The sequence below is a fragment of the Portunus trituberculatus genome, chromosome 48 (genome assembly GCF_017591435.1).
Source record: "Portunus trituberculatus isolate SZX2019 chromosome 48, ASM1759143v1, whole genome shotgun sequence".
Classification (NCBI taxonomy): Eukaryota; Metazoa; Arthropoda; class Malacostraca; order Decapoda; family Portunidae; genus Portunus; species Portunus trituberculatus.
This window is the reverse complement of record NC_059302.1, coordinates 13,935,684-13,956,659: the sequence shown is the minus strand read 5'-3', so window position 1 is coordinate 13,956,659 and position 20,976 is coordinate 13,935,684. Positions and strand designations below refer to the sequence as shown.

General features: G+C 42.3%; 2 protein-coding genes across 3 annotated transcripts in view; both read left to right on the top strand.

The window, feature by feature from the left end:
• The window catches only part of LOC123498626 (EARP-interacting protein homolog), a 37,117-nt gene that overhangs the window by 721 nt on the left and 15,420 nt on the right, over window positions 1-20,976 (top strand). Inside the window, exons 2-5 of one of the 2 annotated variants that reach the window (XM_045245923.1) lie at window positions 1,467-1,576; window positions 15,242-15,361; window positions 16,245-16,328; window positions 17,723-17,855. In XM_045245923.1, the coding sequence (XP_045101858.1) occupies window positions 15,320-15,361; window positions 16,245-16,328; window positions 17,723-17,855 (259 nt within the window). In that variant the 5' untranslated portion in view covers window positions 1,467-1,576; window positions 15,242-15,319. The remainder of the gene's footprint in view (window positions 1-1,466; window positions 1,577-15,241; window positions 15,362-16,244; window positions 16,329-17,722; window positions 17,856-20,976) is intronic. The other variant, XM_045245922.1, reaches the window with a different exon arrangement.
• Window positions 11,278-12,261, top strand: LOC123498628. Its single transcript, XM_045245924.1, has 2 exons — window positions 11,278-11,984; window positions 12,191-12,261. The coding sequence occupies exon 1, from the start codon at window positions 11,312-11,314 to the stop codon at window positions 11,804-11,806; it is 495 nt and encodes a 164-aa protein (XP_045101859.1). The 5' UTR covers window positions 11,278-11,311; the 3' UTR covers window positions 11,807-11,984; window positions 12,191-12,261.

The following is a 20,976-nucleotide window of genomic DNA, read 5'->3' as shown; positions in this document are numbered from 1 at the left end:
GCAGGACCACTGCTCTCATCCTTCTCACATAAAATCTTTCTGCATCCTTAAACTTGGGGAACTTGTTTGGAAAGAGAGTCAGTTTGCAGTTTCACTCAACCATGAAATCTGTGATGTGGCTTATGTTTTTCTGGTGAGAAATGCAGTGAAAAGATTGATGGTATATGTCACTGGTGCAAATGAATATTTTTTGAGTTATGATTGTTTTTATGAATTCCAACTTATGCCTACCTCTCATTTACAATGATCTTCGTCTCATTATTAGAGAGGAGATTTGGGAAATGGAAGAGAGACAAAAAAAAAAAAAAAAAAAAGGAAGCCTTCACCAATACTGAAAGGTTTTAAATCTACCACTGCTGCACAGGTTTCTGACTTTTTCAAGCATCTAATACACAAGCTGATTGGAACTTAAATTAATCCTGACTCATTTGTGTTTATTCGTAACACTACTAACAACATGATATACAGAGAGAGGCGGTGGTGTAGTGGATAAGGTGGTGAGCACGGGATCAGGCAGACATCCACGTGTAGGTTTGAGTCCCACCACATACCGCTTTGAAACTATGCCATTTGTTGAGTGGTTTAAAGTCACCTATATGTCACCATGATACCCAGGTTCTAGGTGGTTACACCCAAGATGCGCCTGGGTAGTGATATAGACCTTGATATGGGTACCACTATAAATAGAATTACCTGCGCTACTAATGGGCGGAAGCTGAACAGCGCTTCCCATACACTCTTCAAGTGTGCCTACAGGCGCTATAGGCCGTAACATAAAAAAAAAAAGTAAAATGTAAAATAGCTGATGATAATTTGATAATTCTAATCAGTTGCTCACTAATGCTAAGAACATAAGAAACCTCCCCGAATATGATTCTTGTGCACATCACCTGTGATTTGATATATAAACAGAGGCAAGATGTATATCAAAGGTGCCTGGCCCTTAAGGGGCTATCACACTGGCCTATGATACGCGGAATGCGGGCCATGGTTCTTGGTACAAAACCAGGAACATTATCACACACAAGCTGCCCGCATTCTTGCTATGTTAGGCAAACGGCCCAGCAACCATGACCAAACCTAATCAAAATAAACCAGAACAAAACCATGCTGCTTATACCTCAACCTGTGCTTCGTTCTGGAATTGCATTTGCACTTCCTCTTATTGAAGAAAAGTAAGTTAAAAGAAACTAAGAGAAAAACCGAGACGTGCGCGACAGCAACTTTGGAGTCAGAGGTGGTTGCCATGAGCCCAAACTATCGACATGATAGATATATATATATATATATATATATATATATATATATATATATATATATATATATATATATATATATATATTTTATCTTTCTAAATTGATGAAATACTATTTAATATTCCAATATGAAAAATTTAGGCACGTTCTTTTTAGTTGAAATATGAGGTTTTTATTACATATATTATGTTTATTTTTTCATTGGGATAGCATACGGAGAACCGGGATGGATATGAAGCCATCCCAACTTGGCTGACTCTACTAATCCCGGGCAAGTTCCAGATATCTGGAGCGGGTGTTCCTTGTTCCGCGTATCATGGGTCAGTGTGATAGGCCCTTTACCTTTTTGAACACTAACCAAACTGACAATTCCACCCAGATAGACAACAATCTTCATCCTTCTCAGGCTTAGCTTCCTGATGTTCCTCCACCCCTTCCACCCACTCAATCTATCTTTAATATTTTTAACCCATTTCTTATAAAATTAGTAAATTCTACTAGCATTAGTGATAGAATTAAATATCTAGAGGATATTTATAATCTTTCCTACCAGCATTCCCGCTGTAACTGAGATCTGGATAATTCCATTAATTTCTGGTCCAACTGTTATGTTAACAAACTTTATTCTTTTCCATCAGGAATTGCTAAATATGGAGTCTGTCTTTATATCAAGAATGATATTAAGTATATTAGTATACTTACCAATGTACATAATATTTTAGATATCCACTTAACTCAGTTTGATGTTTATGTAGTTTTTGTGTATCGACCACCCTCAAAGTCCTTTAATGATAACCAACAATTATTACAATATGTTTCTTCTTACTGCTATGGTAAAGGTTAACATTACTGGAACACTAATCTTCCATCTATTGACTGGTACCTTGAATCCCTTAATTCTAACCATTTGACATTTAATGACCACTTGTTTCATGAATGTTTTTTTGTCTTTAGGACTAAAGAGTGGGTGGAGGACCCTTACGTTTATTCCTTCCTTTAGCATTTTAGACCTTATCCTTTCTTATGACTATGACAAATTGCTGACATACATATTCTTCTACCTTTGCCCCACAGCCATCATTTAACAATTCACATTTCCTATATTTTCCAGACTTATACCCTGCATGAGGAAAACTGTATATACCTTCCTATAGAGAGAAGTTGGTTTAGGGGCAAATATAACATAATTAATGATTTATTACATTCAATAGACTGGCAGTTTGAATTAGCTAACCTTGATATCAACCAAATTCTTCTTAGATTTATAAGTATACTTGATCCTGTCATTAGTATCTAAATTTCATTTAAAAACCCAGACTCTAAATCCTTCTCTAGTTACCCACCAAAACATCTTATCAAACTAAAACAGTGAGCTTGTGATAACTATAAGGCAGTCTGTTCCCATCTGAGTAGAAATTCCCCCGTGATGCTTGATGCACTGAATGATTTTCTTCATGTTAACCATCAATATTGTACATTCATAATCATGACACAGATAGAATATAAACAATCTCTTGTGCAGTACTGTAATGATTCACCTAAATTAAATCATAATTATATAAGGAAAAGAAGGGTTTGGCTACCTTCTGTTGTCCCTCTCAAATCCTTCACTGGCAATTTAGTTACTGAACTTTGACTTATGGCAGAATGCCTAGCATATACTTTTTGTTACCACATATGTCTCTAAAATACATCAGCAACCTACCCCACGTCAGTATTTTAATGGTCGTATTAACGGGATAAACCTTTCTGTCAATGACGTCTATCAACTCCTCCTTAACAGATACTAACTCTAGTATGCTCCCTGATAACATTCACTCCCAGTATCTTCACAAATGTACTAATAACTGAGCCCTTTATCTTATCTTTCTCAAATGACTTGTAAATGAGATGCTACCTCAGGCCTGGAAAGAGTCATTAATCATTCCAATATTCAAAAAAGGTACCAGACGAGATTCACTTAACTACCGTCCTATCAGTCATATCTCTGTATGTTGCAAAACTCTTCAGAGGTTAATCTCACACCAGCCCTATGAATATCTAGACACTAACTCTCTATTTTCTCCCAATCTGTATGGTTTTCCTAAAAACCAGTTAGAAGAGGATCAACTTCTCACCTATAATGACATAACTGCTGGGCTCATGAGGAGTATGTTGCTGATCTTATTTGATTTCAAAAATGCCTTTGATGTGGTAAATCATCAAATATTAATTCAAAAGCTATCCTTTACTAGGTTGGATTGGTCTATTTCTAACAAGCAGAACTATGAGAGTCAGTCTCAGGTTATCAAAGTTCTCAAATGGATGACTTTAGTGGAATTTCCCAAGGGTCAATGCTTAGCCCACTGCTTTTTCTTATTTATATAAATTTTGTCCCTAACAATGTCCAATCTAAAATTATGAGTTTTGCTAATTATCTTAAAATCTCTTTAAACATATGAAAATATCCATTATCATCTACATTAATTAATGTCAACACTTCCCAATGTGACATTAATGAAGTATCTACAGCTTAATCATGGGGACTTACACTAAACTCTTTTAAATCTGTTTCTATATGCTTTCAAAGTGACAACACTGACTGAAATCTGCTTTGTCCTTATTCAGATTATTATATTAACAAGATTGAAAATCAGGTTTGTAACCTCTCACTCTGATCTGGGCACTATTATTGATTTGTCCTTATGTTTCCATGACCATATTCATTCTATTGTCTGTAAAGCAAATGGTTTGGCCTCTAATCTATTATGGTCCACACTAAACAGATCACTAGCCTTCATGATCCCTGTGTACAAAATCTACATAAGACCAATTTTACAATTTTCTTCATCACTATGGTTTACTCAGTATATAGGGGACCTCAAACGACTTGAATCCCCTCCAAGGAGAAAGACCAAGCAGATTTCTGGTCTGGAGAACCTCCCTTATTCCTGACATCTTGAAATTCTAAACTTGGATTCAGTTAGAGTAAGACTTCTACAATCTGATCTCATAAAATGAGGCCATAGATTTAGAATGGCTTGCTTTTTTCATAATAAGTGTTTCCTCTTTGGAACTCATTACCAGATGCTGTGGTGAGACTGACTTCCCTTGACCAATTTGAATCTGCCTTGCATTCTTGTATACATATGGAGTTACTCAGTTTTACAGATTGAACCTAAGTTCATGGCATATGGCAAACTCTTCCAGTCCATTTTACTTTTATACCTATTTGCATTTACTGTATATTTATTCATTGGGCTGCCATACCAGCAGTTGTTTGGCCCACCTGTTTCATGCCTAACTGTCATGTCATGCCATAAGTAGGTTGGACCAACCAGGTTAGTATATGTGTGGGAAATATTTTTTTTTTTAGGTGGGGAAGCATTAAACTGAGTAATGTGCACTGCAAAAGAGGTCAGAAATCAACAAAATCACTTAAAAACTTGTGAAAATACTTTGATGGTGGAGGCAGCGGCTGGATGGGCGTTAATTTGTTTATGTTGAGCAGTGTTGCCAATGCTATGCTTCTGGCTGTATCCACTACACCAAGCATTAATTTGAGGTTATAATGTTTGGTTTGGCTAGTACCTTTGGGGGCGTCCAGCTAGGTTGTAATGTTGGGTTTGGTTAATAACCCTTCGGAGGATCCGAGGGGGCACAGTGCCCCGGCTAGGAGGGTAATACATTGGGTTTGGTGTAGCAGATACACCCAGAAGTGTAGCATTGGCAATGCTGCTCAACATAAACAAAGGAATGCTGCATCCAGCGACTGCCTCCACCATTAAAGTATTTTCAGAGTTTTTTCATAACCTAACCATAAAGCTGACCACCTACTAGAATCGCCACAGTTGTTAAGTAAGATATCTTATTCACCAAAAAAAAAGACAAATCAGTCTCAAGCAGCTATTCTGCACATTAACTTTGATTTGTAATGACTGATCATATCTTCATTTCTGCTTAAAGTAAAGTAAAATTAGCAAAATGCAAGGATTGTAAAATATTGAAAGCACATAAATTATGCTGTACAGAACATGTGGCAGTGTACTGTATTGTATGTTTGGGCTGCATTAGATCACTGCTACAGTGAACCTTACTCTTTTCCATTAAGTCAGATTTTGTACTTGATCTGGCTTTTTTTTTATTTTTTATTTTTATTTTTATACATGTACCTATTTATTCTTTCAAATGGAACATTCCAGAAACCTGAGTTATTTTATAAGGTGGTTTTTCAGGAACAGTACATTCTCCCTAGATGCATCATGAACTGATTATTCAACTTTTCTATTTTGAAAAGCTTTATCTAATAATTACTTGGTATAGATTTTGCACATAGTACTTATAAGACAATTTTTCTTTGTGTAAGATGGCCACAGGCCACGGGCAATGAATATATAGTGGAAACTCAATACTCAAACTTAATTATTTCAAAATAATTCCACATGGCTGTTTAAGTATAAAAGATTCAACTACTGATACCTGTAAATCAGGTCATTTGGTCTTATATTACCAAAACCTTAAGTTTATAAAAATTTAAATGTAGTTATTTATAATTTTGATTTGTACATACCGTAAGTAAAGGTTGGTGATAGATAACGTAGAAGAGGAAGGGAGAAGGGTGGCCTACTAGTGGAGGGCTGTGGCTTACTAACACTTGCACTCTTACTAATTCCTTATTTTCACCACTAATAAGCCTCTTTGATGCCATTGTAAGTTTCTAAATGAAAAACTACTGACAAAATGCAGAAGAATGTTGTTTTTCTCATGATTGTGGCAGGATTAGAGATGTGTACCGGTATCCGGTATACCAGAATATCAGTACAGTGGTACTTCGGCATACGATCGCCCTAACATACTATTTTTTTGATATATGAAAAATTTTATATAATTTATGGCTTGAAATACGATGATATTTTTAAGATACGATTAGCCATTGGTAGGTGGCGCAGCGATCGCTCGGCTACCCGCATCCACCCAAACATTCAGCCAAAATAGCCTGTTTCTGTCACAGACACCTGTTTTTCATACAAAATATAGCAGTTCTACTGCTCCACATACCTTTTCGCCGAGAAACCGCCTGCTTTAGCGCTACGCCTGGCAGCGCGGCGCTCATTGCTGCCACCAGCACACTGCGTGGACAACCGTCAGTTATTTCTCGGCGCGCAGAGCGAGTAGACCTGCGTTTCCGCTGCTGCTTCCTTTCTTCCTCACCTTTTTTCGCCTTCTTTTCTCCTCCTGTTTCTATGGAGGAAGATTCTAGTGATGTTCATGTGTCTCCGGGGCTGTCTGTTCCCGTCCTGGAGGGTGTTTTGGCCAGCCATATGGACGCCCCTGCCGGTCCTTCTGCAGTGTTTACGTCTCCTTCGCCACAGCCCACGAGGCGGATTTGCTCTAGGCCTGACTGTTCCAGGGTCTTGGGTAGTGTCCTCCATGATCCTCATTTGGTTTGTATCAAGTGCAGGGAGTTCTGCAGCCTAGGTAAGAGGTGTGATGAGTGTTCTGGCTGGAGCAAGGATAAGATTCTTACCGCCTACAAGTATCAATGCGGGTTGAGGCGCAAGCGGAGGCTAAAGCTAACTTAAAGGGTAAGTCTAAGGGCTCTCTTACCCGGTCTGGTATCAGCAGTGACACGAGCCATATGTCTGGGGATTCTAGCTCTCAGGTCTCCTCTGCTGGTTCTGTTGGAGGTGTTGCCCTTCAGGCAGGCAGTGTAATTTCTCAGGATGAGCTCACTGCTGATGATTCAGCTTCTCAGCAGGGGTCTAAGCCTCCAGTCTCTATAGATCTTTCCCTGTTTTTGGAATCCTGGCAGGAGCAACTCCTTGCTTCTGTTGACAGCCTGGTGTCTTCACGGTTGGGAGAGTTACATAACCCTGTGTCTTCCTGGCTACTGACCCACCTCTTTCAGCTCTCCCCTCGTCCTCGGACAGAGACCTGATGAAGTTCAGTGTCCTGCCCCCCCAGAGTCCTGACGCAAAAAGGTGTGTGCAGTCACATCAAGTCAGGGGGCCAGGGGGCCGTCCGGGGCTTGAGGTGGCTTCAAGCGTTCTCATCCTCCTAAGGATGACGCTAGAAGGATCAAGAAGTCCCGCCCCACCTCAGTGGTGACCGGTGCCCTGGCTCCTTCCCAGGCCCGGTCGGTGGGGGGACAGGGAGAGGGTGGACCAGTGCACTGCTCCTGGCCCCTCCCCCAAGGCCCAGGGTGAGGGCCCAGGCAAGGGTGATGCTCTGCCCCTTCGCCTACCAGGTGGCTTGCCCACGCCCTTTCCACGGGCTGCCACCTATGTCCTTTCGGCCACTAGGGGCTCAGAGTCAGCCGATCCCCTCATGTCCTACCAAACCCACTGTCTTACGCCAGAGAGGCGCCAGGACCTCCCTCCCTCGAGGTGTGCGCTTCCCTCTGAGGCTGGCGTCTCCGCTCCTGGAGGCACCCCGGACTGCCCGTCTCCGGGTAGTGACCTTCTCCTCATGGATAGCACTGATAGACAGGTACTCCATGGTTCCCCGGCCTTCTTGTTCGGGGTGGCAGGGCCCGGCCTCCTTGTCTCCAGGACCTGCCCCGTCCCTCTACATCCCCAGGGGGCTGGAGGAGGATGAGACCCAGCCCCATCGGCCTCCATGTACCATCGCATGATGGATTACATCAATTCAGTGTTTGAGGACGCGAGGGGCCAAAGGCTTGAGCAAGAGGGTCCTCTCGCCCCGGAGCTGGTGCACCTGAGTCACAGGGAGGGCCGATTCTCCTCGCTAGGGCTCAACCCTCCAGTTCTTCAGGGAGCAAGCCAACAATGCTTACCTGAAGGCCAATGACAGGAAGCCGGCTTCTCTTGGTTATCCTTCAGGCAGGTTTGCCAGGATGTACGCAGTATTGGACCAGGAAGGCTCAGGGAAGGCTACTGCCGTTAACCAGGACTTGCACCATGCCTTGAACTCGGGCTCCCGTGAGCCGAGGGTTATCCGTGACCAGCAGGAGGTCGCCAGGATGGAGGGAGTGGTTGGTCGTTCTCTGGACGCACTCAACTACTCTTTTTGGTGCTTAGGTGCCCTTCACCTACTGACGGTACCGCATCTCCCCTCACACCTGTTGGATTTAGAGGGACAGCTCTTTAAGGCTGTTCGTATGGCCTTGAATGACATCTGCCGTGATTCTACTTACGTCAATGCCAATCTTCGGGCCTGGAGAAGGGAGTCCTACATTGCCCACCTCAGACCCACCTTCTCTCAGGTGGAGAAGGGCATCCTTAGACGGTCCCCCATCTTTTCTCCTCTCCTCTTTGATGAGGCCAAGCTGCAGGAGGCGTTCCAGTCTTCCAAGAGTAATGCTGCCATGACTCTCCATGAGACTGCTCTCAGGGCCCTGGCTCGTCCACGTCCAGCCACCGGTACTCCCTTGGTGGAGCGGGTTCTCATCTTCCTGCCCCTCAGCCTCGAGGCCTCCGGCTGCTCCTCCCCGGCGAACACAAATTCGCCCTCGTCCTGGGAATCCTCGGGGTGGATCTTCTGGACCGCTCTCTGCCCGCCCTAGTGGGCAGTCAGGAGGACGGAGGGTAAGCCCTTTCGGAAATGACAGTCTTTCTCACCATGGGGTGGTGGGGGGCTGTCTGGCCCTTTGCTGGGAAGGTTGGCTCAAGATCGGAGCAGAGGAATGGGTCCTCAGCGTTCTGTGGGAAGGCTACCAGATCCCCTTCTCTTCCCTTCCACCCCTGACCACTCTCTTCGAGGATCGCAGGGGTTATGCCCCAGGGTCACCCAAGGGTCTCGCCCTCGAGATGGAGCTCCAGCGTCTCTGGACAAAAGGGGCTATAGAGGAAGCGCCTCCCTCCCAGGTTTCTACAGCCATGTGTTTGTCGTTCCAAAGGCCACAGGCGGGTTCCGCCCCATCATCGACCTCTCCCTCCTCAACAAGTACGTCGTCACCACCAAATTCAGGATGGAGACTGTCCGGACGGTAATGTCGGCCATCCGACAGGACGACTGGATGGTGTCACTGGACCTTCAGGACGCATATCTTCAGGTGCCCATTCATCCCCACAGCCGTCAGTTCCTGCGCTTTGTGTGGGAGGGGTACCACTTTCAGTTTCGAGTCCTCTGCTTTGGTCTCTCCACTGCTCCGCAGGTTTTCACTCGTCTGATGGCTCCTGTCTCGGCGGAGTTCCATCGTCGGGGCTTCCGCATCCTTCGCTACCTCGACGACTGGTTGGTACTGGCCTCTTCAGCGGTAGAAGCTCGACACGCCACAGCTTGTCTGCTCAGGCTCTGCTCGGACCTGGGCATCCGAGTAAATTGGGAGAAGTCATCCCTGACCCCTGCACAGGAGAAGACCTTCCTCGGGATGGTGATTCGCTCCCCTCTTTTGAGGGTTTTCCCGACCCAGGGGAGGATTCGAGGCCTCCAGGATTTACTCCGCTCCTTCCTCAGTTGCCCGTCCCCAGCGGAGCACTGGTTGAGACTTCTGGGGCACATGTCTTCCCTCATACATCTAGTGCCGGGATCCAGGAGGCGGACGCGTCTCCTGCAGATCCAACTGAACCAGCAATGGGACAGGTGGTCGATGCTAGACGACCATCCGGTCAGCTGGGACAGTGCTTCACGTCAGGACCTGGAATGGTGGCTGGAGGACGAGAACTTGGGGCAGGGTCAGCCTCTTCAGGTTGCCATTCCGGACCACCTTCTCTACACGGATGCCTCTACAGTCGGCTGGGGTGCGTCGCTCCTCCAGGCTTCTGTGAGTGGCCTGTGGAACATCCAGGAACAGACGCTCCACGTGAACGTTTTAGAACTCCGTGCGATCCGCCTCGGCCTCCAGCACTTCACGGAGGTGGTGAGGGGCTCAGTTGTCGCTGTCTTCTCGGACAACACCACGGCCCTCGCTTACCTGCACAGGAGGGGTACTCACTCTATCCTTCTCAACCTCGAGGCACGCCAGGTCCTCGACTGGGCAGAAGCGCATGCAGTGTCGATCTTGCCCCAGTTTGTGAGGGGCTCAGTCAATGTGGTGGCCGACTGCCTCAGCCGCCGACACCAATCCCTGTCCACAGAGTGGACCTTACATATGGATGTTTGTCACCTGCTGTGGCGGGTCTGGGGCTACCCGACAGTCGACCTGTTCGCCACTCGTCTCAATTACCGGATTCCGAACTTTGTGTCCCCTTTCAGGATCCGGGCCATCGCCACAGACGCCTTCCTCTACAATTGGGACAACCAGGATCTGTACGCCTTTCCACCCTTCCCCTCATCAGGAGAGTTCTCAACAAGCTCCGGGCTTCCCGGAACACCGTCTCATCCTCATAGCCCCTTACTGGCCTCAGAAGGAATGGTTTCCAGATCTGTTGGCGGCGTCGGTGGAGCCTCCCCGCCGCCTCCCTCTTCGCAAAGATCTATTGAGACAGCCACACATCCACAAGTTCCACATCGGTCTCCCCGGGCTTCAGCTGACAGGGTGGAGACTATCCAGCGCTTTCTGAGGCACAGGGGTTTCTCCTCTAAGGTGGCCCAGTTCTTATCTCACGACAAGAGGCCTTCCTCTGCTTCCAACTATCAGCACAAGTGGAAGGTGTACAGGAAGTGGTGCAAAGATCACGGCCACACTGTCTCCAATCCCACGGTCCAAAAGGTCGCAGATTTTCTCGTTCACCTGCGCCAGGATTGCAATCTCTACCTCTGCCATTAAGGGTTATAAGGCCATGCTGAATGGAGTCTTTGCAATCAGGGGCGTGGACCTCAACAATGACCGGGTGTTGAGTGCTATTGTCAAGGCGTGCTCTTCTCAACCCCGCAGACCTACTAGGAATCTTAGTCCTTCCTGGAACCTGGATGTAGTTCTTCGCTACCTGTCCAAGGCCCCCTTCGAGCCCCTTCGGCTCTCGTCCTCCAGGGACCTGACCAGGAAGACTCTTTTCTCCTGGCATTAGCTACAGCGCAGAGGATAGGGAGATCCAGGCCCTCTCCTCCCGGACTAGCTGGCAAGGACAGGATCTTATGGTCTGCTATCTCCTGAGTTCATTGCTAAGACGGATACGGAGTTCACAGCACGCCCGGAATTCCGTATTAAGAGCCTTACTTCCATTCTCGGTTCCATGGATGAGGAGCGCTTTTTGTGCCCTGTTCGGGCTCTCTGCCACTACTTACAACGGACTGCTTCAGAGACAAGGCCCAGGAATCTGTTTGTTGCAGTTAAACGCCCTTCTCGACCTATGTCGAAAGCGGCCATCTCATACTTCCTCAGGGATACCATCAAGTCTGCCCATGAGGCTATTTCTGACTCTGTCTGCCTCGAGGTCAATGCCCGTGCCCATGACATCCGTGGCATTGCTGCCTCCATGCTCCTCTGGGAAAACTGCTCGGTTCCGACCATCCTGAAGGCAGCACGCTGGAGGACTCACTCGGTCTTTGCCGACCATTATCTCCGCGATATAGTGCGGAAGGAAGGCGACGTTTTTTTCCCTGGGTCCAGTATTTGCAGCCGGTCACATTGTGGGCTGACAACTACCACAAGGTCCTCCTTGCTCTGGGGTAACGCTTCGGCTCCCTCAGGTGAACACCCCAGTGCTCACTTACACTGCTCGTCTTAGTTGATTGGGTCAGTAGCCGGGGTTCTCTCCTCTGCGTCAGGGTATTGAGCACGCTCCTGGAACACTCATCCCCTGACCCCTAAGGCCTGCTCCCTTTTAGACACACGGGTTAGGAGGACCTCCCAAACCCTCAGCCGAGCCCGCTGGCACCCCTATGCTGCCCGGCCTCAGCCAAGAGGTTAGTGTCTACATATGGACAGTTTGTTTTCACCCTCTACGCCTGGCACTTTCTTCTGACTCCTGCCTCCTTCAATGTTGGAGTCTGCTATATTTTGTATGAAAAACAGGTGTCTGTGACAGAAATCTAATTTTTAATACTAAAATTAATTTCTTCACTTACCTGTTTTTCATACAAAACTTCACTGCCCTCCCTTCCTCCCCCAGTCAGGTTCTCTCCCTTGAGAAATAACTGACGGTTGTCCATGCAGTGTGCTGGCGGCAGCAATGAGCGCCGCTGCTGGCGTGGGGCGGTTTCTCGGCGAAAAGATATGTGGAGCAGTGGTACTGCTATATTTTGTATGAAAAATAGGTAAGTGAAGAAATTAATTTTAGTATTAAAAATTAGATATTCACATACTGATTACACTTAGAAATTCAATAAACGAGTGAGTACAAATGGTTTTCTGCCCACAAGCAACTTTTCCTCTTTTCAATGCAAAAAATCGGGCCTTGCGTCCGATCGGGTTCAATGGTGGCTAGCTAGAGCGAGAGTATCTCTCTCTCTCTCTCTCTCTCTCTCTCTCTCTCTCTCTCTCTCTCTCTCTCTCTCTCTCTCTCTCTCTCTCTCTCTCTCTCTCTCTCTCTCTCTCTCTCTCTCTGTTCTGATACCACTCTCATTCAAAAGTTGTCTCCCCGTAACATGGCGAGAGACCCAAGGTATAGAAGTAAGGCGCACAGGAGAGGTGGCAGAATCAGACACAATGAAATCACTGTCGATCGCTCCTACCATTTACCGTTGGTGACACAGCGATGTAGAGCATATGTTTACTCCTGATGAGTGTTGCTAGCTCACAAGCAAAGAAAATGGGAAAAAAATAACCAAAATATAGCCGTAAAAAGCCTAAACGTCTATCGATGTGCCCCATGCCTTGCGTGATGAACGTCTATCGATGTGTCCCGAGTTTTGCAGGTTAAGTTGTTATTTTAAGCAATATAGTTAATTTATATCATGCATACAATAAACATTGTATTTATCTTATATTAAATCTATGTTTGGTTGGTATTTAAAGCATGTTTTTTATTATTTTTTTTGGGTGCGGGGGTAAATTCATATCACAAGAATGAATTAATTGTATTTCCATTAATTTCTATGGGAAAAATTGATTTGATATACAAATTATTTTATATACAGCGATTGTCACGGAACGAATTAAAATCGTATGTTGAAGAACCACTGTATTTTGCTTTGGTATTACTGGTAATATTGATATCAGAATGGGACAATGGTGATGGTGGGGAAGGAGAGGCCAGAGCTTTGTTTACAACCATATGTGCAGCTATTCGATTACCAAATATTTTCACCACTAATAAGGCTTTGGTGTTAATGTAAGTTTATAAATGAAAAACTATGGACAGAATGCACAGAAATGTTATTCCAATGACCGCAGCAGCACAACTGGTAGAACGGGGAAGATAGAGGTCAGGGAACCTTTGCTTACAACCACATGTGTGGACATTCAACTATAAAGTATTTTTTGAGTATTAAATTGAAGCTTTGCATTCAAGTATTGAAACGTTCAACTATTAAGACATTTGAGTATTGAGTCTCCACTGTATTCTGTATTAAGTAATGGAAAGGCTAGCTTAGGTGTCAGTTCCCAGTGTTAAAGTTAAGGTTCGTTGCTTTTAGTTCTGGTATACATCACATATGATGCTCTCCAGAACATCAACCAAGTGAACCCAACTCCCCACTGTGGCACCCCAGCTACACCAGTAACCTCCCAGTGAACAGCTTATATTCACAAGCCCGAAAGATACTCAATCTGCCGACCCTAGCAATGTCTGACCAGCACGTTATCACTCTATCATGGATGTTTCTAGATGCAATGTTTATTATTATTATTATTATTATTATTATTATTATTATTATTATTATTATTATTATTATTATTGTAATATTGCATGCTCAGAAAATTTAAATTGTTTAGGAAAAGAATTAATGTGAGATCATTCAGTCAAAACAGAAAAGCTCTTAAAAACAAAATAGAAGTGAAATTTATATTAGTGATGATTATCACTGTTAATTTCTTAAATTTGAAATTACTTGAAATTTTGATTGATTTGCATTTGATTATTTATTTATTTATTTATTTATTTTATTTTTTTGGTTTTGCTCACAACATATTGTAAGCGTTACCTATATTTCTATTATTGGATAGAGAAAAATGTTTTATTCATAACTCATAATTTCATAAATTGAATATTATTTGTAAAAGGAAAGTTGCCTGTACATACATAGTTAATGACCCACTGAACACAAAAACATCAAAAGCAAGGAGTCTGCAAGACACAAATTGCTTCAGCACTCATTACAAATTTGCTGGAGCATTCACCACAAATTTAAAACTATGTAAATAAAAACACCATAGGTAAATACGTAAACACAGTGAAACAGTCCATCTCTTCTTGTTTTAGTGGCAGGCGACGGCATGTATTGGACGTATTGTTTACATTACGGAATCCTTGTCCAATCGCCGAAACTGAATGCGTCAGTGCTGCAGTTCGTATTTATTTTATTTTGCAATCGTGCTTCACAGGCTTTAACATTGTGAATATAATTCACAAGTGGAGTTTTGACTCTTGCTTGAACGAGTAAGCCATTTGGATGTTCTATTAATAAAAGTATAAAGCCATCTGGCATGTGTGTGCGTTTGTGTGCATGTATGTACGTGTGTGTTGCTATGAGACGAGGAGCGGGCCATTTTCTCCACATGCCGAGTAGGCTGTAGGAAGGATTATGGTATTGAAAGTACTTGTAACAGCTAATAATAATAATTTTAAGTGTTTTGTAAAGTTAAGTGTTAATGTTTCCTGCCATTTTCTATATTTTCTGCTGTTTGCCCTCCTCCTCTGCCGCCACTTTCGCTTTCAGACATCGTCTCACTCGCAAGGCAAGGTTCCACATTTTCGTATTATTACTTTTCATTTATTATTGCATTATGTTCTATTATCTACTTCATTTGCAGGTATTAATGGTTAGGTTAAGTATATTGAATGATTCAAATGTATTTGGCTCTTATTTCATTCTGGTTTTACCCTTATTATAAAATTTAATGTGGTTTTTTCGTAGAGCTTGGAATGAATTAGGCGATTTACATGTAAAATGCGATTCATTATACGAAAAAATCATGATATGAAAGCAACTCCGGAACAAATTAATTTTATATCTCGAGGTACCACTGTATATTGATATTCTATTTGTTTACTTTACTGCAGATTACTGAACAAGATTTTCTGGATGTAGCTTTTTATATGAGAAGATATTGGGGACATTTTATCAGCTAAGACTTCAAAATGGATGATGCTCCCATCATATATGGTCTTGAAGATTTTCAAGTAAGTTACTAGGTATATAAAATTTATAACCTCATGAATTTATTGTCATGCATAGAATATTTATTACCTATAATTCACCTAATAAAAGTACTACTATATCAAGAGTTGAACTTGAGTTAGTCTTATTTGTGGTTACTCATACTTGTGGATGTTTGCTTTCACCACCATTGTCTATGTAAGTGCTTAAGAGTTGGACATGGTGATTATAACACATGATGGTGTTTCTTTTTCATATAATAATTTATTTAGTAAAATCTGAAGTTTTGTTTCCTATTTCATATGCCTCCCTGATTATTGATTTAAGAAGTAACTTCTAAGGAAAAAGCATTTCAATGGGAAAAAATTGTTTTGAGACACGAGCTCTGTGACTGAACAAATTAAATTTATATCTCAATGTACCACTGTACTTTCTTAGTGCTCGTTTCTAAAAGCTTCGTGCCATTTTATTTCATACCTTATTTCACTGTGGTTGCTGTTAGCTAGCTGGCCACCAACCTCAACCTGCATAACTGCCTCCTCCCTGTTTGTCAGAGTCAAATCTAGAATATTATCTCCCCATGTGGGTTCTGAAATTGCCTGCTTTAAAGAATTATCCTGAATGATCCTAAGAATTTTTTTTGCTTCAGTGTTGCCACCACCAAGCTCCATTCAACATTCCTATAATTAAAATTGCTTACTATACATACCTGATCTGAGTGAGAGAGAGAGAGAGAGAGAGAGAGAGAGAGAGAGAGAGAGATTAATATTATTGCAGTGATGAGAACACTTATGATTCAGAATGTCCATAATCCCTTATTTAGAGTTGGATGATACATTGATATGAAATTGTGTTGAAATTGAGGATATCTTATCATTAATTTGAAGTGATATCAATGTGTTTCAGGCCCGAGCCCTCGCTGCCCATTCTGCTGAAACAGAAAAGATTAATTTCCTTGTTGGAACACAATCCTTGAGAAGAACTAACCAGGTAAGTTTTGTTTAACTTTACTAATATATAATATACGAATATTTATTACAAGTGTTGTTAATTATTTAGCTCACTTTGTGTTCAAATATTGAATTTTTTTCCTAATAAATTGAAGAAAATTCCTTAATAAATTTACGTCTTAATATTTTGTCCTCTACTTTTAATGTATGTTAATCTTCGTATTCCAGTCATATCTTATTTCTTAATTGTAGTTTATATCTTAAAAAAAATTACTTATACATGTATACTGCAATCAAGCAAAATATCTGTCCATTATACTATTTATATTTTTCTTCTCATGAATTAGCTGATATTTTTTCATTGATGTATAGTCAACTCTCGATTAATGCTTGTTTGAATAATGAAATTTCAATGTAAAGTGACAATTTTTAAGGAGGTATGATTAAATAACGTGATTTATTCTATTTAGCGCGAGTTAACTCAACTCCTAAGATGCCCATGCATCTTAGGAGCCATCAAATGAGGTAGCTTTTCACAAGCCTTACTATCAAGAAATTATTGTTTTGTGATGCACAAAGTGAAATCTTGCATGGAACAAGGAAAACAAAGCAGATGAGGCATTTGTACGTCATCAGTTGGTGATGGGTGCTGCTGCTTCTTCTTTTGATCCTCTTTACCTTATGTGTTGCTTTCACCACAATATTTGTGTTTCTGCTCCTCCATTGCCTACTATAATGGATATCATAACTTTGTTTTCATATTATGCCATGAGGATTACCTTGACTCTGTGGCACTGAGTGATAGTTCAGAGATGCTCTGCTTTGTTCTCTGTGTTCCATGCAAGATATCATTCTGTGCATCACAAAACATGCCTTTCTTGGTGGTAAAGGTTGTAAAAAACTAATAGAAATGTTGTTTTGTGAACATAGATGTATATATAAGACCTCAATCCTCAGTCTGGAGCTAACCTACACTATGAGTAGATAATTTTCTCTGTTTTCACCTAATGTCCTATACTATGGCATCCAAGCATCCTTCAATCCTCTCACAACAAAGTGATTCAAAGAAATCAAGGAAGACTGTGACCACTGAAAAGAAGTTGGAAGTGTTAGATCACTTTGCTAGGGGAGAAAAGATGTCGGTGATTGTCTGTGATTGCCCATGAGGCGGGACTGAAGGAGAGCACGTTGCATACCATCAGAGCTTATAAAATGAAAACATGTTTTTATTGTTTTCCTGACCTAGTGATGATAGTTTTTTAAGGTTTGAGGAACAAAATCCCCAAAATAGGCAGACTTTCCCAATGGCCAGAAATGTAACTGCTCCCCTCCTATTACCATCATTTTCTATGGAAAAATTATGTTTGAAGAATGCAAATTCTCCAGGAATGTAACCCTCACGTAAGTTGAGAATTGACTGTATTTGACCTTCAGGTACAGCTAATTGAGTTTGATGATGACACAAGCCTGGTCACCAAGCAGACATTTGAGCATCCAGCAGGGGAAGTGTGGAGGATTGTTGCTGCCCCACAAAGCACAGATATGATAGCAACTGTGTATAATAACAGTGAGTATCACATACTCTGCCCCAGTGTTCAGGAGGCAGGGCTGGAAGAATACAGTAAACCCCTGATTATCTAAAAGCAGATTATCCGAAAAACTGGATTATTCGAAATTGATTTGGATAATGCAATTAAAGTTTTTATTTTTTTCTTCACTAAAACGTTCTTAAACATTAAAAACATGAAAATAAATCAAAATAACTATGTATATACTATTAACACATTATTAAAACTAATCCATGAACTTTTTGTTTCTCCATATTTGGCATTTGTTATTTGGCAAATATGGATTATGGCTGATTGGCATCCCTAGTTAACTTTTGTAGCCTACTCATGGTGAAAGGATTCATTCGGTTCGTGTAATTCTGTCGCTTCAGTTTGGCTTCTGTAATTTGGTTTTGCATATTCGGGCGTGGTCGGTATTTGTCTCCGGTTCTTAATTTGATTTAATGTGTATCAGTACTTGGCACCCTTTCTTGTTTTCCTCCTGTCCTTTCATTTGTTAGCCTAGTTTGTTTCATTATAGCTTGCCAAGGGAAACACTCTTAAACTAAAGACTCTTTTCATTACCGGGAAAAAAGTTTTCGGAAGGTGAGCTATATTCTGATCTGAATTAATTTTTTTTTCTTTTGCTTTTCAACTTACTCTTCAACTACTTTAGCTAATTCTAATAACATTTAAAATAACATTTAAAATTGATAAAAACAATTAAAATAAATACGTTTTAATCGTGTTTTGTTTAACGTATCGTGCATTTGTTTTCTTTCATTGTTTACAATTGGCAGTTAGCAGTCGTGTCACTGTGTTTACACTCGCCTGCCACATTCTACAACCTGTATTTCCACCTCGCTTCTTTCATCATCACCATGCCTAAGGTGCCCAAAGAAACCGGGAAAAGGAAGAAAGTTGTCCTTACCATACAGCAGAGGCTGGAGATAATGGACAAGCTGAAGGCGGGTCAGTCAGGAATGTCCATCACCCACGAATATGGCATTGGGAATGCTACTGGTACTGACATAAAAAAGGCAGGACCACAGTTAAGGCAGTTCACCCAGAGGCATCTCCCAGCTGTCTCGCATCACAAGAAGAAGGATTTAGGACCAAGATAACTGTGCGTGCCCCAAGGGGGGTTTCTTAACAGTAGTTTTTATGATTTTTTTACCAAAAAAAAAAAAAAAAAAATAGTAATGTTTTAGGTAAAAAATCATAAATCTGGATTATCCGAAAAATCGGCTTATCCGTAAGAGGCTTCCCCCTTTTGTTTCAGATAATCGGGGGTTTACTGTACTGCAATTATATTCCTCTCATCTACTAAATCTCATCTTCTTTCTCTCACCGAAACTCAAGTGTCTGACTTTTCCTCACCAAAACACAGGTGTCTGAAGCAACTGAAAAGAGCCCCTTTTCTGTTCCCTCCTACTTTCTCCATTTTAATTTTTATTCAGAAGCTTGATGCTACGTCCACTTGGGCAATGACTTGACTTGTTCTTGTATCACGCTCTTGAATCTTTTGAGTTTTCCACCATCTGGGTTCAACTCAGAAGTCACTCTCTAGCAAAATTTATCTATGCTGTTTACCTCTCCCTTAACTCCTCTGAGTATAAGAAATTCTTTGACTATTTAATTTCCTAAGCAGAGCACATTCTGTCTCTCTATCCCTTTGTGGAGATCTTAATCCTCGGAGATTTCAGTGTTCACCACCAGCTTTGACTTTCCTCTTCCTCCACTGACCATCCTGGTGAACTAACCTTCAACTTTGCTATCCTCCGTGACCTAAAGCAGCGTTTACCAACCATAGCACCACTTGTCATGTCTAAGCAGTCCAGCATCTCTAACTAATATCTTATTATTAGAAGGATAAAAGAAAGTGAAGTATGTGCATCACTTCCCAGCACCCCCTATAATTGATGCTAGCACCCCCAGGGGGTGCTAGCATCTCAGGTTGGGAAACACTGACCTAGAGCAACTGGTGGAACACCCTACTTGCACTCCCAACTGTCTTATAAATACAGTAAATTCTCGATATAATGGACGATACGGGAACAAGGATCTGTCGTAATATCCGAAGATCCATTATAACCAAGGGCCGTTACATCTGATGGAAATACCGGACAGATCTGTTATATCCCGAAATTTGTTCGGTATTTATACCCACCGCCGCCCCGCTCCCACGGCATGCCAGGTGGAGTTCCTGTGATATGTTATGGAATGATGCCCTCGCTATAACGGATAGGAGTCCATTATAACAGATGAAAATCCGTTATATTGAGGGTTGACTATATGCACAATTTTCTTGACCTAATCCTTCTGCTTATGCTGTTACTGTATCTTCTCTGTTGGGGTCCTGTGATCACAATCTCATTTTTGTATTTTGTCCCATTTCTCCAATCCCTCCTCTGGATCCCCCAGAGCAGAAGTGCCTCTGGCATTTCATCTCTGCCATTTTTGTGGACTGAGGAGTTACTATGTTGATTTTCCCTGGAAGGATTACTGTTTACATATCAGAGACCCAACTCTGTATGCTGAGCACATAACACATAACGGAGGTGATAGTTCTGCATGGAGATGTACATTCCTCACTCTTTTTCCCAACCTAAACCTTCCAAACCTTAGTTTAAAACAGCCTGTTCCTGTGCTATATATGATAGAGAGGTTGTCCACAATCTCCTATGCTTTATATTTCTGCCCAGAATCTTGCCAAGTCTGTTCTCAAACTTGCCAAACACTCCTTCATTAATAAGAATGTCAATCTTTCAAACTCCAACTCCCCACGAGACTTCTAGCATCTGGCCCAAAACATCTTCAATAACTTAACTTCTTCATCTTTCCCTCCTTTATTTCATTGTGATGGCACCACTGCCATCTCATCTGTCTCTAGAGCCGAACTTTTCTCTTAAACCTTTGCTAATAATTAATTTTTTTAGATTATTCTGGGCTTGTTCCTCCCTCTGACTATTTCATGCCTTTAATTAGAATTCTTAGCAATGATGTTTTCCATGCCCTCACTGGCCTAAACCCTTAGAAGGCTTATGGACCTGATGGGGTCCCTCCTATTGTTCTCAAGAACTGTACCTCTGTGCTTGCACCTTGCCTGGCCAAAGTCTTCCAACTCTGTCTGTCGACTTC